This window comes from Sminthopsis crassicaudata, chromosome 6, assembly GCF_048593235.1.
Source record: "Sminthopsis crassicaudata isolate SCR6 chromosome 6, ASM4859323v1, whole genome shotgun sequence".
Lineage (NCBI taxonomy): Eukaryota > Metazoa > Chordata > Mammalia > Dasyuromorphia > Dasyuridae > Sminthopsis > Sminthopsis crassicaudata.
This window is the reverse complement of record NC_133622.1, coordinates 103,080,172-103,099,519: the sequence shown is the minus strand read 5'-3', so window position 1 is coordinate 103,099,519 and position 19,348 is coordinate 103,080,172. Positions and strand designations below refer to the sequence as shown.

General features: G+C 34.1%; 1 protein-coding gene across 21 annotated transcripts in view; it reads right to left on the bottom strand.

The window, feature by feature from the left end:
* TENM3 (teneurin transmembrane protein 3) overlaps positions 1-19,348 on the bottom strand; it is a 3,351,339-nt gene that overhangs the window by 138,453 nt on the left and 3,193,538 nt on the right. For all 21 annotated transcript variants that reach the window (XM_074276236.1, XM_074276245.1, XM_074276241.1 and 18 more), the window contains 2 exons: positions 18,567-18,767; positions 8,644-8,829 (listed from right to left, as the gene is read on the bottom strand). In XM_074276236.1, the coding sequence (XP_074132337.1) occupies positions 8,644-8,829; positions 18,567-18,767 (387 nt within the window). The remainder of the gene's footprint in view (positions 1-8,643; positions 8,830-18,566; positions 18,768-19,348) is intronic.

The following is a 19,348-nucleotide window of genomic DNA, read 5'->3' as shown; positions in this document are numbered from 1 at the left end:
GTTAAGATTAATCTAATGCATGGCCTGAATTTTCAGAAAATGGCTGATACTTAATAAATGTATGAACTTTATTCTCACCTTTATCTTAGAGGAGTCCTTTCAATGGGCTCTCCTGGGACCAGAGCAAAGAAGAGATTCCTTCTGTCCTTATATTCTTTGGCACAAAATATTCATCATTACTCATAGAGTTGTAGGGAATCTCAAGAGGTTATCTGTTCTAGCTGAGTTCAGCTTGAAGATGTTAATCTTAGCCATGCCCTTAGAAGCAAGTTGTCTACAACTAGTTAGTGAACAAACTTATTAGTGTCAGGTACTGTCCTAGGTGCTGAAGAAGGGGCAGGTTGTTATGGTCAAGTGAAATTAATGTTCTATTCATGCACTACCATATAATACAGAAATGTCAAAACATTTGGTTCTTCCTGAGTACATTAAAACCAAATTAAAATACACAAAATACATAATAAGATGTATAATGTAAAAATATGTTTTTCTAAATCAATATCTAACCTGCACGGATTCTTACTTACAATTTGCTAATCTCTGTTTCTGTTTGACCTCTCTGATATAAGAGAAAGAACATTATATTTGGCAACAGGAGAAGATTAGATTTGAATCCTGACTCTGATACTAGTTAGTAACTATCATGACAACTCATTTAAACTACTGAAGCCTCAGTTTCCTTGTCTGTAAAAATGGGTGTAATAATATACTATACAACTTTAAGTGTGTTTTGTAAAAGTGCTATTGAAATGTGCTACAAAAGACTTATAGAAAGAGAAGAAAAATATTTTTGAGCATTCCCAAATTTCTTATAGTTTTGATTTTTGGTTCCCAATACAAGAAACATTTAAAATTCAAAGAAGTGCTTTACTAAATTTCTTTTTCTAAGTAAAACACTTAGTATAGTTTAGTCTAGTTGCCCTGTCTCTTCTCTAAAATCACTTATTTTTTAAAATAATATTCAAAATATCACTGCTTTCAACAAACTCCAAGACAAGAAACTTGTGCCAAATCAAAGCCTGTCCACACTGGCAATAGTTTTTGATCTCTTTTTTTCATTGTTTAGCAGATAATTCCCCAGCTGTATGTATTTCATTTTCAATTTCTAATCTCAGGCATCCTAAAGCCCTGAGCAACCCTGGTGTTTAACAGAGGTATGCTGAGTACTGCATGTCTAAGTTTTGTCTGAACAAACAAAGCATGTCTTTGTGATCATTAATGATCTTGTTTCCCAATGTACTAAAGAATTAGAATAAAAACAAATAGCTGGTCTTTTGTAGCTTAAAGGAATTAGGATTTCCCCTAGGCCAAATTTCCATTTGAATTGCCTGAAAGTACATGAAAATCAATGTAGCTCAATAAACAACTCAGTGTTTGAGACATGACTAGAAGAAATACCACAAAGGATTCCACCTTTCCTTATATCAACAAGAATTTTTTAAAAAAAATTATTCTTGGTAAGCCAGATTCGTGCTTAGAACAAGTTACTTCTTGGACATTCTTGTGACTCTATTAACTCTTTCTAATAGAATCCTAGAAGAAAGAGCATGAAAAGGGAGGCAAGGAAAATATAACATAAAAAATAACATTCTGAGGGTGAGAGTAAGTAAAGTCTTGCAATCTACCTGGGAATGTTTGAAAATCTCCATTATGAAAAGTGAGGCAATGCTATCAATAAATACTGTTCTTACAGCATTTAAAATGTTTCACATTTTTCCATAACCTTAATATATTCTCAAATGCTTTGAATTATTTTGATGGGATTGCAGTTCTACAATTTTGTAACTAATTAAGTCATTCTTATATTTAGGGAAATTACTATTTCCAGTCATTTATTGTAATTTCTATTATTTAATTTCACTTAACTTTGTATTTGTAGCTTATGTTATATATGTGCCATCAATTCCTTGTGTATACAGTGCCTGATTTGTATTTAGGAAGAACTGAGTTCAAATCCTGCTTCAGATACCTACTAGCTGTAAGAATCTAAGAAAGTCACTTTACCTTTCTTTGGTTCTTAATATGGGGTCTATAAGCTCCATGTGCAGATTTTTGGGAGAGGATGTCTGTGAATGTGGATAGAAAAAAAGTCACATATTTCTGTTTCTGTTTGCAACTTCTAACTGAAATTCAGCATTTTCTTCAAATGTTTATACACACACACACACACACACACACACACACACACACACACACACACACACAGCATATTCTAAGAAAAGGTTCATAGATTTCACCAGACTCGCAGAGCGGAGTCCAAGACACATGAAGAAGGTTAAAAACTTATATACGCAAACAATTTTTGGGAAACTATTAATCCTTTTGAGCAATATGGCACCAATTATGTTACTGTTTGGTCTATTACTTAGTAGGCAATCTTAGAAGATGGTGAGAGGGAATAGTAGGCCTGGAGTCAGGGAGACTCATCTCGAGTTCAAATCTGGCCTCAAACACTTATTGTGTTTAGGGTAGTTAATATCATTTAACTCTTTTGCCTCAGCTTCCTTATCTGTAAAATGATCTGGAGAAGGAAAAAGCAAATCTTTCCATGATTTCTGCCAAGAAAAACCCAAATAGGGTCATGAAAAGTTAGACATTAATACACAATAATACATTTATCAGTAAGTATGTCACTTCATTTTTATTGCTTTAGGCAGCTCCCTAGAATTTATTTAGTAAATCATTGGCAGGATATCCCCATCGTGATTAAATTATAAATACTCTATGTCTTAGCTTTTTCACTCCAGAAGGTATAAAATTATAGACATCATGAACCAAAAAGCACTTATCACTGAATCCACCCCTATCATTTTACAGATTAGGAAACTGACAAATTCCTTTTATAGGGAAAAAAAACCACCTAAATGAGTTGCCCAAGGTTAAAGATTTAATAAATGGGAAAATTGGAGCTCTAATCAAAATTTGCTACTAAACTAGAACAGGTGTTTTGTTCTGAGAGGGGGTAGGTTCTGTAGAGAGATTTCAAATGTTTCATAAACTTTTGTTTCCTTTGTATCCTATGTATTTTATTTTATGTATTTAAAAACATTCTAAGAAGGGTTCCACTGTACTACAAGATTAATCATTTCAAGCTTAAATAGACCCTGAGTCATTGAATCTGACTTCCTCATTTTAGAAGTGCAACTTTTAACAACCCAGAGAAGTCTTGATTTGTTCATGGTCATATGGATGGGTAGAGTCTTCTCTTCTCCCTGGTGATGGCCCTTTCCCCTGCAACACACTACCTACCAAGTGGCATCCTTATTGGAGCCCAAAACACTGAAAAGGAGTAATATAGTTCCTCAACATACAATTGAGAGTCAGCATGACATAATAGGTAAAATATTGGATTTGTAGGTTGGAAGAGATAGATTCAAATTCTTCTTCAGCCACTTCCCATTGTATAGCAATTGTAAGGGAATCGCTCAACCCTTCTGAATCTCTCTTCTCACATTTTGTAAAATAGAGGAGCTAAACCAAATGGATTAGTTAATTTTAATTTATTCACTCTAAAGGAACATCTAGAAGAATCAATATAGATTGATATAATATATAATTAAAGCTACATATACAAAAACTAGTTAAAATGAAGATAAAAATTACAGCATATTAATGGGAAAAATAATTTCCCAAATAGAGTAGCAAGTAGCATAACATAGAATTCTAGGACTACAACCCCACTAAAAAGTATTTTAAAGTCAAAGATAAAAGGGACTTATTTTAAAACAACAAACAAATTTTAAGAATGTTAGTTGTATAATCAAAGTTTGCTAGAATGGTGATTGCAAAGCCTCCTTTGGAAGATTATACTGTAATGCCAGAGAAACTGAGGCAAGATAGAGATTAGAGAGTTTTTAATATTTTATTTGGATTTCTGAGAGGGAGAGAGAGTATGGAGGAAGAGCAGAATCCATTCTACCTTCAGGGCTGAATTGGACTTTCTTCTCAAAGAAATCAAGCACATGAGTTCAGTCTTTGTGCCTTTGATCATTGTGAAGGAATATGATTGCACAATAAGAAATGACAGAATGATTTCAGGAAAAAAACTGCACAGACTTTATGAACTGATCGAAGGTAAGTGAGCAGAACCCTGGAGAACATTGTATACAACAACAACAACAACAACAACAATATTGTATGATGAAGAATTGTAAATGCCATCTCCTTTGTCTACACCCCTTCCCTCCTATCTCTTCTCTTTCCTTCCGTTCTCTCCCCGCCTCTCTCCTTTCCTCTTCTTTCTTTGATTTTTTTTTTTTTTAACAAAATGACTACTATGGAAATTTTTTACATGATTGCACACGTATAACATGTTAAATTGCTTACTGTCTTAGGGAGAGGGGGAGTGATAGAATTTGGAACTCAAAACTTAAAAAAACACCCCAAATGTTAAAAATTATTTCAACATGCAGTTAGGGAAAGAAGAAAAAATTATAAAAATATAGATATACAGAATTGATACAAAAGGATATGCTAATATGGTCCAGTAGCCTAAGTTTAAGTTGAGTAATAAGTTAAAGACCTATCTACTTAAACTTGACATTGGTATAATGTTAGGTAAGTCATTTATCTTTGCATCTTGGTTTCATAATGTTTTAAGAAGTGGGTGAAGTATGACATTTGTTTTTAGAAATGCTTTAAATACTAATAATACTTACTTCTAGTAGTAACTATACAGAGTTTTAAGATTTGTAAAGTACTTTACATATATTTTAAATTTGACATTAAATTTTAACATTTACAAATATTTTAAAATTGTTATATCTTTAAATTACAATTTCTTTTTATTTCACTTAAAAATAATGTTTACATGTACTAGTAGTCACATTCAACTTAGGAAAGGTACAAGGACATGGGACAAAGCACCTTCAACTATATGAGTTCTGAGACACAAAAGATTCATGGTCGGAAGAAAATATGCACCCATTAATCAAAAAATCTGGACAGGATATGTCAGGTAGATAGGGTATTAAGTGAACTCTCAAAATTCATAACCTATTTTACTATCAATATGCCCATGGTTTTATGAAAGCATGCACAGAGTTTATGAGACAGTAAGATGACTAATGAAGGAAATTCTCTGCTTTCTACTGAGAACTTCTGTTTGCTTCTAACTGTTTAATTTCTCTTCTATCTCTCTTTCAATTAACCTCCCTGTTTGTATTTGATGAGACGGCACATAATATAGAGCAAGGAAAAAAATCTTGCTGATTTATGGGCATTCTTCCACAAAGTAGCAGTTTCTGTCAGAAAGGTACATAAGTGTTTGAATTGACAGAAATTGCATAGCAAGAGTCTTCATAGCTTACTTCATATTGACACTTCCTATGCTGTTTAATAGTTGGCTCAAAAAGGCTTCTTTTAAGATATTTCCTATTTCATGTAGGATGATATATTTGGATGAAAGATAAGATAATTTTGATTTCTGTAGGCCAAGAGTTAGACTAATGAATTCAGATAGTACAAAAAAGCAAAACAAACACTCCCTACCTCTAAAAAAACACAGTAAAATAACTTTTCACTTCTTTGAGTAGAAATACTTTTGGGAATTTTATAATTATTTTTTAAAATGAAGGCTGGCATTTTGCCTTTAAAGCATCTCCACATCTTAGGATTTAAAATGGACACAATTAACTTAAACATTTAGAAATAATTATTACAAACTGTGTTTAAAAAATGTCTGAAGAAAAGATCTACAAAATCAGATTCACAAAAGCCCTGTTTGTTTTAGATCTAAAACCTTGGGAAAATGGTTCAAAAGCAACTCATTCACATGTAACTATTATCCCTAGTATTTCTGTCAAGGTCATGATACCAATAACAGAATGCTTTATTTATTGCTTCTTGGCAAGTAAAATTTGCCTGCTGATAACTTCTTGGTCTTACAAAATATACAAATAAATGTATGTATGTACAAATTGCTACAAATACATTTATTCTATAATCCATATAGATTATAGTTAAAGAGTTACTAGACGTTTTTCCCTCCCTCCTTAGCTACAGGTTCTAGAAAATGCCAGATTAAAATGCTCATTGGAGAACTTAGGCTTTTTGTGCTTAAGGAGGTGCTTTTTTATGGGGGGAAGCCCAAGAATAACACACAGTTATTATGCTGGTCAGTTAACAAATATTTATTAAGGGTATTGATATGTGCTGGACATGTGCTTCAAAAGTTTTATAAGGGAGAATTTCTTGTCATGTACAAGAATACAAAGCAATACAAAGAGACTTTTCCCTCCCTTCTTTTAGATTTCCAAAAATAGTTACAATTAATATAGGCATGTTAACATATATGCAGATATACATATATGATTATATATATATATATAAAATAAAAATGTTTGGAATATATAATACATTATATAATTATACAATACAATATTACATAATATATTAAATGTTATATATTTATATAGCTATAAGGAGATTACATATATATTCACTTATATAGTTATAAGGATATATGTAAGCTCCTTAAGGGCAGGGGTTATTTTTTCTTTTCTTTGTAGGCCCTACATTTAGCACAGTGCCTGGCACATAGTAAATACTTAATAAATGTTTGTTAACTAACACACTGAGTAAGATGAAATTATGTATATAGAGAGATACATATACACATATATATGTATAATACATTTGTATATCTCTATACACACATTTATATATTGACATATATACACACATATGTATAGATAGATTTAGATAACAAGTTTAAATATAGACATAAACATAAACATAGAAATATAGTTAACTCCTCTACCAATTCAGACCATCACTGGCTTTGTAACAGTTGACAGGCCTGTGAGAATTGCCTGGGGGCACTGAGAATATAAGTCCCACCTGCCTGGGTTATACATTCTCTAGAGGTCAGGGGAAAGACCTTAATTCATGTCTCCTAACTGAGACTGATTTTCGATCCTATTGAATAGACAAGTCATTGTTGCTGATCACACAAGAAAATTAATAAAGGAAACCTAGTTTGGTTTTTAAAAATTTTTCTGAAGTTTTGACCCAATCACAGTCAGTAGTTTTACTTTCTGATTAAATTTGAATTATGAGGCATTTCATAAGCTATTTAAGAGTTAAGTAAGATCAGAAAAGATCTTCCTCTAATTTTATGATTATAATACTATATATTACATATAGTATTATAGGGTAAAATATATACCCTATAATGTCTTATAGTAAATATTTGAGTGCATATTCATGAAAGAATATACATGCAATTATAATTTATGATAAATAGAGGAGTAAAATTTCCCCCCTGGCATTATCTAGAATGCACAAATTCTTAAAGGAAATAAAATGTAGAGAATAATATCTGATCATCTGCCTAAGAAATCATCTATGGGCCTAGCCAATAAATCTGTGTCCCCAGAAAATACTGTGTTTAAGAATGTACTTTCTGGTCCTTTAAAAATATTAACTGTGACACAGAAGGAAGGACCTCAAGATAACTGAATTTTTTGGCTTATCTAATTCTCTGCAATTATGGTCATTCCAGAGGTTCACTGGAGTGGCTAAAAAGTAATTTTTACCTTTATTGTTGGTTTATTCCCTTCCCGCCCTTCACCTCCTCACTGGATGTTTTTACTGTAGTAAAATGAATATGGCAAAAACCAAGGTGAGCATGTTGACTATACAGGAACAGATAATAACTTCTGGACATTTTCTGATCCCCAACAAATAACAATTTATACTAACATCCTAAACTATAATTAGTATTATTAACTTATCATTGCCCTTGGACCTAAATATATGTCTGAAAAACAAATACATTCCTATGTTGTTTTCCTTTACAAAATTCTTGAATAACAAGTAGATTTTTGCATTTATTGTATTTCTTGTTATAAGAAACTTCAAGAAAGTTAACTGCAGTGGGAAATATAAAAACAAAGGCACAGGAACATAAAACAGGGAAAGGCTCACAAGATGACAGCTTTGGAATTATCTTTTTCTTTTTTTTTTTTTTTGAGGGAAGAAAATCTTTCCTGAAGGTCTTAACTTGGTTGCTTTAATATGGCACAACAAATCACCCTGAGGTCTTAGAAGCTACTTCAGCAGAAGACAAACTGGCCCTTTGAAAATGGGTCTGGAACAGAGGCCTGGCCCTGGAAGACTTGGTCTAGAGGTTGCCCCCAGAGCACTGAGTAGCACCTATACAATTTTTATGGCCACAAAAAATTCACAAAAGCATCTGCTGAGGCATAGAAAGGATGATTATACCTGGTATACTTATAAAATCATGGCTCTTTTAAAGTAAAAAATAAATATGGCTACGGTAACCAAGAGATATGATAGAAGCATATATAAATGAGACTATGTCTATAATGAAGGACTATTTATAAATAGGAAGAGTATCTTCTTTCTCCATGGGAGTCAATTTTCACGGCCATCACAAATGAAATAATGAAGGAAGAATTCCTGTGCCCTGCATTTGTGGCAGTGGGTCTGAAAGGAACTGAATAGCCATTATATAATGATATCCTTATTTAAAATATTAATTCTTTTATGCAGAATGACAGGCGGTAATGCTTTGAAGGAATAAGCTTCAAAGCACTGTATTTCAGAGGCTGGGAAAGCCAACAGTCCAAGCTCTTTAGTTTTATGTTGAAGATAGATATGAAAGTACAGCAGGCCTACCAATGGTACAGTGCTCTCCGTTCCATCCCTGGCTGCATTCACACTTCCCATCTTTGCAGGTTCCATGTTCCGCACAGTGGGGGTGGCAGGCTCTTTGATTACATGCTGGGCCAGTCCAGCCTTCTTCACAGCGACAAGTTCCCCCCATGCAAACCCCATGTGAGCCACAGTCCACCGAGCATATTTCTATATTGAAAAGAGAGGAAAGAGAGACAGAAAAAGGAGGGGGAGAAGCAAAAGAGAAAGACAAAATTAATGAGCAGTGCTATGCCTTAAACTCTAGTCTGAGAGATTGAAAAAGCAACATCGTTGGGGATAAAATAATAAGAATTTACCAACTAAATGCAATTTCTGATATGGCTCTGAAGAATGAATAAATATGGAATTTTAACTTTTTATTTATGCTTGTTTACTTATTACCTTACATACTACAGTTTACTAAAGTATCTGTAGCTAGGTACAGGTACTTTTGCTAGGTGTGAATAATTTCTCATTATATTCACTTATTTCATAAGGGCAACACTAAGCAGTTGGAAATATGTAACCTTATGTCAATTAAAATTTAGTGAATAATTCTAACTGTACCAGGACAGTTGTGTCTAACAGAATCTAATTGTAGCAGGAATAAAAAAGACATCCTATCTACATTAACAACTAATAAAGCCATTGTTCAGATTTTAAAAATAGTTACCTTTTCTATGATACCTTCCTTTCCCCGTAATTATTAAAAACAATATACTACAGTGAGCATAATAGCTTGATTCTGACATGATGACATGTTGGATAAATAAAAGAAATTGTTCTTTTTCCTTTTTAGTAAATTTGTATTGTTGACATCTGTGAGTAACTTAGCTTAAATAATAAGACTGCTTAAAAAAAAAACAAATCAACACATAACTATGGAACATGTCTCGCAACTATTAAGATTATTAAGGCCAAAGATATTCAGTCTATAGTTAAATCACCTCCATCCAAAGATTTTATGAATTTGAGTGCTCATTTAGATTACTTTTGTTTGTCCAGTGTTTTGAAAGCTTCATTTAAGCAATGTTGGCTTCTGAAAGGAAAAAAAAAATCCTATAATGAAGTCTGAAGGGATTCTGAACCCCCCTCCTTAGAGAATAAAGTTAGTTATAACTGCTTTTTTGTTCGTGTATTCTGTTCAGTTTTGGTCTTTTCATAAAAGAGAATGGGCTTAACAATAAAAAGCTGAAGTTATTCTTGACTGAAATAGAAATTAGAGTTCAATTGTTATTTTTCTTCCTTTAAAAAATAATTGGAACAGCCTACATATAGAGTAGCTTGTTTCTGGTTTCTTCATTTGGTGGCTAATGTTTTCTTTTTCGGACACCATAATTCTTTGTCTTGAAGAGTTATAGAACATTAAATACCACATCAAGAGCTGTGACATTTCATACAAGAAACAGTCGGGAATGTTTACAGGAAGAGAGCTAGTGGGTTTTTCCCCCTTCTATGCTACATTTTCTAACTACTTTGAATTAAATTTTTGATTAAGTGATCCAAGATGGTTTGATTAACTTCAGAGCAACATAACATCAACTCAGCTCCAGGAGAGAAAGGTTTATTTCAGAGGCACCCTTTCTCTTCAATCTAATCAATTTTTCATTAGGGTGAAGGTGTTTATCAGCATTTAGCACACTAGCTTTGAGCAAGGTGCGTCAATCTTTGTAATGAACTTATTAATTAGAGTTAATTCAATTGAAGTGGAATTGAAGGGCTAATTAATGGACAAACTGCTGATGAAGATAGAGGAAAGCTCTGTGGCTTTCAAACCTTTAAACTCTCTGATGGAAATAAATTCATTCTTTCTCTTTTAGTAGCTTAACCAAATATTTCTTTATGGGAGAGAGCCACTTATTTACAAAATCCAGGTTTCTGAAGGTCATTTTCCTAACTTTAAGTGTGGCAGGTGGGAAGTTTTCCTCAGAAGCAATTTAAAGGATTCACAATGAGGCAGTTAACTCACACATAGAACAAATTACCAAATTCCTTCTTTGTTAGTTGTAAGGGTTAAATTCTTTAGCTGTGTTGAGTTGCCAGATTTCATATCTGAGGTATGTAATAATCTCAAATGTCTTCAGAACATGTACACATATATTTTCTTTTACAATCTTTGCTATGATTGATTCTGAATAAGGTTTCAGTCCATATGTAAACAGGGAAAATCACTGCTAGCAGAACTCAGGAAGAGTTCACTCTGCTTTAAATATATTTCATAATAACTATATTACAAGTAATTTTGTATATAGAGAAAACTGCTCATTTTTAAAGTACATAGAGTATCAGTAGATAGCAAACTCCTTGAGATTCAGGCCATTTTTTTTTTTTTTTGCTTTTTGATGCTCATTATCTAGGATAGAGCCCACAATGACTTAGCACACAGTAGGCACTGAAAGAACTTATTGTTGGTATCATAAATAAAATTACATGTGCGTTAGAACCATGATTTTTTAACTTATAAAAATTATCTGAAACTAGAAGACTTCTTTTGCAGCTGATTTAATCTTTTAATTAAGGCTTATATTCTAAGCATCTATTTTCAGCTCTTAGCAATTCTCTTTTACAAGTATGGATTAAATTAGTTTTTGTGGTTATTATTATTTAGGGGCTATTAAAAGCTTCTTCAATAAAAATTATTTAGATCTTTGCTTTCCAGAAGTAAGTCCACACTGAAATATTACTACTTCTCAAAAAGAGAGGTCCATAGTTTTCAAGATTTATGTACTTAAAAATTGACCTACTTTAAAAAAATATGATGTAGTAGTAGAAAGAGTGCTGGACCCTCGGTCTTTAGAAGCAATGGACATGAGTTTCAGTCATTATAGGGCATGATCTTGCACAAGGCACTAAACTCTCTTCATATGTAGATGGGAATTATGCCATTGCCTCAATCTAGGGCAACAGCATGGTCAGCTGTATAAACTACCCAGTATTCTATAAGTGTGAGTTATTACTGTTTATTTCTTTTAACTCCTTCAGTATTATTTGGGTGGGAAAAACATCAGTTTAGAAAACTTGTAGAAATGGTAATTTAAGCAGGAGGCAAAGATTAATAGCAAAGGAAAATTGGAAGCAAATTCCAAGATAAAGCCAATACTATGTTATTAAAAATATGATTAACTTTCTAATAGTCTTATTCCAAGTAGAAACAGCAATGTGTAATATAAATATCAGAGGCGGGCCTCATTGGGGTCAGCAAGGCCAGAATTCCTTCTCTGAATAAGAAAAGATGTCTTCCCATGGGAAGGGGAAAGGGAAGGAATAAGCATGTATATAATGTCAACTATATAACTTGGGTTATGCATGTTTATAAATATTAGCTCACTGTATCCACACAACAACTCTGCAAAAGATGTGATCATCCTAATTTTACAGTTGAAGAAACTGAGGCAAACAAGTTAAATTATCTGTGTAGCTAGTAAGTACCTGGAATAAAAAATGAACTGTTTTCCTGATTTAAGACCCAGTACTTCACCACTTAGCTCCCTTAAGTGCCAAGGGTATGCCATTTAAGCCTTGGTTCTTTAGTTGCCCTTCTAATATTAAAAACTATATATGTTGCCTAACAAGGACTTTCTTATATTGTTAGAAATATGGGTCTGGACTTGGGGTTTGGTCAAGATCTGAAATTTTATCAGTGTAAGAAACTCTTGGGATAAGAGGTTTCCTCTGCTAAAGCAGGTTGGTTAATGCAGGCAACCCACAATCTTCAAGAGTTGACTAGCACCAGCAAGTTCTCTGCCTTACTTAGGATCACAAACCAGTATGTTGGTAGACTTGAACTTAGGTTTTTCTCTGACTTCCAGATCAGCTTTCTATCCACTGGAACACGAAACATCACAAACAAATTTCATGTAAACTCGTTGGTTTAATTGTCCCTTACTTTCTAACATCCTCACCTTTTCTAAATACCATTTTCTGTAGGAAGCCCTTCCCAAACTCCTTCATGCTGTTGCCTTTGCTTTGTGGATAACCATCAATTATGCTGTCAGTAGCTTTTAGTACCCAGCCTTGAAAGTAGAGATAGTGTTCATATTCACAGGACTTACCATAGTAATTCCAGCATCATAGGTTCTTTTTTTGTTGATGGGCTCTTAATAAATGCTATTTTATTTACTAATTGAACAGATATACTTTTATTTTAGATGGAGAAAATGTATCCATATCCAACAGAAATGGCTAATTATACATAGCAAACTTAACTATTATCAACCTTCACTTATAAAAATAGGTGGTGGAATTAGAGTAGCACATAGAACAGTGTCCTGTGCCCCATGTGGCTACTCTATGAAAGATGATAATAATAACCTATCCCCTCCCTCTGCCACTCCCCTTTCTGCCATTAAAGGCCTTCAACAATATTACTAGCCTCCCTACTCCAACCCCCCCCCAATTCCACTGCTTTGACCTATTTGCAATCATTTTACTGAGCTTTTTTCTTCTGTTTTGGGTCTGGCTCATCCACCTGCATGGATATATCGGGTACCTCTACAATTAGCTAAAGCTAATCCCTCTTTCAAGGGAACTCATCATTTGTGGAGCTTTGTTAGCCTTCTTCAGGTCACAGGGATCTCTCCAGTTCCTCTGAAATTTTTGTATTTATGTATTTTCAAAGTCGGAGGCAGCAGAAGCTTTGGGGACTCCAGTTTCATGTCTCATCTTTGCCCCTTAATACTCAAATTGTATGGTTTAGGGTAAGTCAGCATCTCTCTGTCAATGATCACTTTCACTTACGGCTTCACAGGATTTTCATGAGGAAAGTGCCTTGAAAACCCTAAAGCACTATATAAATTTTAGCTATTGAGTTGTGAAAAGAACTGATGATGTGCAAGGAAAAAACACATTTTCACACGTAATCAATGGGCTGGCTTGTTTTTCTAGAACATACATATTTGTTATAAAGGAAGGTTTCTATTAGGAAGGAGTGGGAATTGGTGGTTAGTGTTAGTGATGTGAACAAAAGCAGCCAATGAAACATTAACAAATTATACAGAAGAGAGAATGAAGTTCAGAAGGGCATATAGACAGGCAGTACACTTTTATTTCTACTGTCTTAAAATTTATCATCCCCTAAAAAATACAACATCAAAGAAGGTCATATTTCATTGAAATTCTCCTTTCTTGTTCCTTGTCTACTGAAATGTTCATATGTATGTATTGATGGTTATTCCATTCATAATAAAAAATAAAATTAAGAAAAAAAGAGCACTGAATTAGAAGCCAGAGGATCCATTTAAGTTCTGGTCTGGTAATAGCTATGTATTAGCAAATGACTTCATTTTCATAGGTCAGTTTCCTCATATGTAAAATAAAAGAGGGAAGGTAGGTTACACAGTGGATAGAGCAGTCAGGAGAACCTGGATCCAGGAGAACTCCTGTAGTCAGGCGTACAAAAGTAACCTCAGATACCTACTAGCTATGTGTCCCATGGCAAGTCAGCTTAATCACCTTTGCCTTAGTTTCCTCATCTATTAAATGAGCAAGAGAAGGCAATGAAAACCAGTCCAGTATCTTTGCCAAAAAAGTTTCAAATGGGGTCATGAAAAGTCAGATGTGATTGAAATAATTGAACAACAACAAAAAATAACAGGGTTGAATGATTTGATCCTAGTCTAGATGGTTTCTCAGTTCTAAATCTATGAGCCTATGATTCATCCAAGTTGTAATTCAAGATCCAACACTCTTGTAATATCTTTTCTATTGATCATTATCTTGTGTTATTATTTAACTCTTCAAGCATTTGAATCTTGTTTCTCTGACCAGACTGTAGGTTCCTTGAAATTAGAATCTTCGAGCTCTTTCATATGGTCTTAGAAAAATGACCTTGTCTTTACCTTAGATACCTCATTTGTAAAATGAAAGGGCTGGCCTTGATCACAACCTTACAGATTTAGAACTGAAGGTTTTTGAGAGGCTTTAAAATCCAACCCTCTCACTCTATAGGTGAGAAAGGCAACTTATCTGCCCAGGTTCACATAAGGAGTAAGTGTCTGAAATGGGATTTAAATCTGTGTCTTCCTGACTCCACAATGTGCACTTATCTTATATACTATATTGCCATGAAAATGCTATGATAATGTATGTATTGGAGAGTCGACATTTATGTGTGGGGAGGGAAAAAGGAAGGAAGAAGAATAAAAGAAGGAATAGGAATCAGAGAGATGAGACAAAGGAGATAAATTTAAAAAAAAGATTTCTACTTTTAGTAGTTAAGTAGTTTAAGTTGCTAGAGCTTTCCCTCTGATATTACTTCCAATTATATTGATATCTATCTTTATATATTCAGACATGCATACATATATATGTATATACAAAAATAGTTATAACACAACACCCCATGCCAGCCTTCCCCAAATCCTAGGGGAATTTAGAGAAAAATTAGATAAAATCAAGCTGTATCTAGCTTTTTTTTTTTCCAGACCCATTCCCCAATTTCTTAGCAAGAGAATATTGTAGCATTTTCTTTTCTCTCCAAGATAATTTTTTCTCTCCTAGGAGGGAAGATTTTATACACACACATGTCTTTTATATGAATGTATATATATATATATATATATATATATATATATATATATGTATGTATGTATGTATGTATGTATGTTGCTCTTGTTCATTCATTTTAGTCCTGTCTCATTCTTAATGACTTCATTTGGGGTTTTTTTGGCAAAAATACTGCAGTGATTTATTAGTTCTTTCTCCAGTTCATTTTATACATGAGGAAAATGAGGCAAAAAGAGTGAAGTCACTTGCTCAGAGTTGCACAGCTAGTAAGTGTCTGAGGCCATATTTGAACTCAAGTCCTCCTGACCCATATAAATAGGATTTTGTAAATATGTGTATCTTGTACACATGCAGTTGTTTGCATGTCACCTTTCCCTTTAAATATGAACCCCATGAGGGATCTCTTTTTTTGTATGCCCAGTGTTGATTATAGGACCTTTCACACAATAAGCACTTAATGCTTGTTACCTGCCTGCCAAACCTCATTCTACTCCCTTCCCACAGTTCTCATTCTTCAGTTTTGGCTTGATGTACAACCGCAAACACTTGCACTGTCTGCTTTTCACAGTTTCTGCACTTATTCCCAGACTTGCCTCCCACCTCAAATGGTCACCACCAGATCTCAAGTCATTCCCCTCAGGGTGCCCAAAGGTGACTGTGGAATCACACCTTGAAGCCTCCCGGGGACTTCTTTTTCTTTATTCTATACGGACATAATCAGTGGATCCCTGTGAACCTACCAAGGTGCTCAATAAGATGATTAAGCTTCATTTTCCTCAATTTGTACAACAGAAGCAATAGTAACTGCAATAATAGATCAATGGGTTAATTAGACAGCATCTTTTATTTTTTTCCTTTCCTCCTAGAAGGGAACTACCCATTGCTTGGGACTCTGGCATTAGCAAATCTAACCTGTTGCAATTCTCATAGAGAAACGATGAAACCCTTTAGGTAAAATTTAGGATCTTTTGGAGAGATCAAAGGAAAAAGCACAAGCTTTTTCACTTATGACAAATAAACTGTGCAAAAGTTTTTTTTTTCCCCCTACTTAATTAATTAATTGATTAATTGTAATTAATTATTTGATTAATGTGTAATCAATAAATACTAATGCCTATAATCGATTTCAGCAACAAGGCATGTGTTTAAAATGCATAATGTATGAATGTGAAAAGTATTAAAAAATAGCCCAGTGAAATACTTTAAATTGGGTGAAAAATGAACTTTTGATTTGATCAATTTTGCCAAGTTTCTGTCCTGAGTAGGGGGTTAATAGTGATGGTGGTGTAATTCTCAACATTTACTCTTATTACTGGTTCAGAATGTTTTCTGACCTCATCATTTGATTGAAAATGTTGTCTGATCTTTCTTTTCTTTCCCCACCCCTATTCTGGATTTTTTTGCATGTCATACTAGTCTAGTCTCTTCACATTAACCAAATGAAGTCCCGTGTCCTTACTCTCCGTAGGGATAATAAAGTCAGAGGAACCCGATTCCAGAAAAAAATTGTCATTCAAACTCAGAGGGAGAAAATAAGCATAAAAAAGGAGAAAATAGAGTTTCCACTGAGATCTTAGTGAGTGAGCAGAAATCTGGCCAGTCTTCCTAGCTGGGAGTTACCAAAAGGAAACATTCCGCAGTTATAAACAGATTTTATGAGCAAAAGGTCTTCAAACCATCTTTTTGTGACATGGAGAGAGGTGTTCCCACCTCGAGCAAGGTGAAGGAAATAGGGTAGGGGTAAGGAGAAAGGAAACAGAGGTATGAGGAGTACATTTTATTTCATGTGAAATGAATCAGGTTAATATAGTAATGTTTTGGGGGTGAGATGTGTCAGCCATGTCCCCTTCTCACTCATAGGATGACAGTATCACAAAGGTATATCCTGGAAAGGACCTCGGTAGCATCCAGAACAATTCTCTTATTTTACAGATGAGAAGAAAATAATCACTTATATTGTACCTCATCATATGTGCTAGGTATTGTGCTACATAATGTACAAATGTCAGTTGATGCTCCCCAAAACCCTGGAAGGGAGGTGCTATTTATTCCATTTCATAGGTGAAAAAAGCAAGGCAGACAGCAATAAAATGACTTGCTAGTCAGTGGCCAAGACTGAATCTGACTCAAGCCCAACCCTCTAGCCATAGCACTTAGAGGAAGGGATTGCCAAAGCTCACAAAAATGTTGGGTGTCAGCTGGGGGATTTGAACCCAGAGTCAGCATTCTTTCCACGGTACCACACTGCTCACTCAGTCCTCTCTTACATCTTTCTCTGTGTCCAATAGTCTGGAAAGCCCTTCCCCCGTGTCACAATACTATAGATCATTCAAGGTCTCATGCTGGGGCATGTCTAAGGAACCTTCCCTGCTTATTTCATCTTTCCATGATCTGACTCCAGCAGAATTTAAAGAATCAAAACATTAATCAATTATGTTGCTTTTCCCATAGTTACAATAGAGTTCTCCACATGTGTGTCTTGGGCTGGCCTCTAATATTCTTATGTGTTATTCTTCTGTTTTGTGTAACACATAAGAAAATTAATAAAGAAAATACAATTGTAAATTGAATAAGGAAAATGCAAAGTCCTTGAGAATAGTGACTATTTTTTACATATCTCAACTACATTGTTCCAAAAGCCTTAGCGTCATATAAGTTATTAAATCCAGCTTTTCATGGTTAGCAGGCAATTAATAAATTAATTATGACTTAATAAACTAAATAAGAAGTGCCATTTCAACCATAAATATACTTGTTATTTTTTTTTTTAAAAAGATTCCTTTTTTGGGGGGGGAGTATAGGGATTGAGGCATGATGGGAGGTATTTCTATACATCTATGTCATTACTTAATATCATGTTTACAATCTGTTGACAGCTGAAATTATTTATTTGAATTCAGGTCTCTTTAGTTTGCCATTATCATGACTTTCCTGTCAGGAAAAGAATATAACTGAACAGTTGCCTCCTATTTTTTGAAAGGGGAGAATGGTCACATTCATTTGTTTCAACAAGAAATTCAATTTAATTTGAACTAAGCAACATTTAATTAGAAATTACTATGTACAGGGGTAGCTAGGTGGTTTAATATTTAGAGAGTCAGACCTAGAGTCAGGAAGACTCATCTTCATCATCAGTTCAAATATGTCAGACACTTACAAGCTAACTCTGCTTCAGTTTCTTCATCTTAATAAAGAGCTAGAGAAAAAAATGGCAAATTACTTCAGTCTTTTTGCCAAGAAAACCCCAAAGCATGGGTCATGAAGAGTTGGGTGTGACTAAAAAAAGTGACTAAATAACAACAGAACTATTTTAAAAACTGTGTAGGCTCTGTGTTACACACTAGAATAATCATATAGGGAAACATTTCAGGATATGGTGTTAATAAATTGGTTGACCTTACCATTGGAGCAATCTGGACCTGTCCAGTTTGGATCACAAGTACAGGTACCACTTTCTTGAAGGTATGTTCCATGCCCAGAGCACTGGTCTGGACACATGGTTTTCAGAATCTCACAGTTGTTTCCACCCCATCCTGGGTTGCAATGACATTCTCCATGAATACACACACCATGATTAGAGCAGCCAGGATCTAAACAGTCAGCTGTAAAACAATAAAATAAATAAATAAATCTAGGGGGGGGAAATATATATATATATATATATATATATATATATATATATATATATATATATATATTGGCATCCATTCATCATGAATTTTCCCCGAAATATTTTAATTTATTTTAGGTTATACATATACATTCATTTTTGACATTTCCATTTGAGTCTATATTGAGAGGCAAAAATCACGAGGAAAAAATGTGAAAATAGTATGCATTGAACCATATTCAGTTTCCATAGTTCTCTCTCTGGATGTGGATGGCATGTTCCACCCAAAGTTTATTGAAATTGCATTATCATCAAAAATTTTTGAAGCTCTTATTATAAGCCAAGAGATTCGGAAGATAAAAAGGACAAAATTAATATAGTTCTGCCTTCAAGGAGTTTACATTTTTACCAGGAGAATCCACCTGTCTATGTAAGAAGTATATACAAGGGGCAGCAAGGTGGCACAGTGGATAGAGCACCAGCCCTGAAGTCAGGAGGACCTGAGTTCAAATCTTATCCCAGACACTTAACACTCCCTAGCTGTGTGACCCTGGGCAAGTCACTTAACCGCAA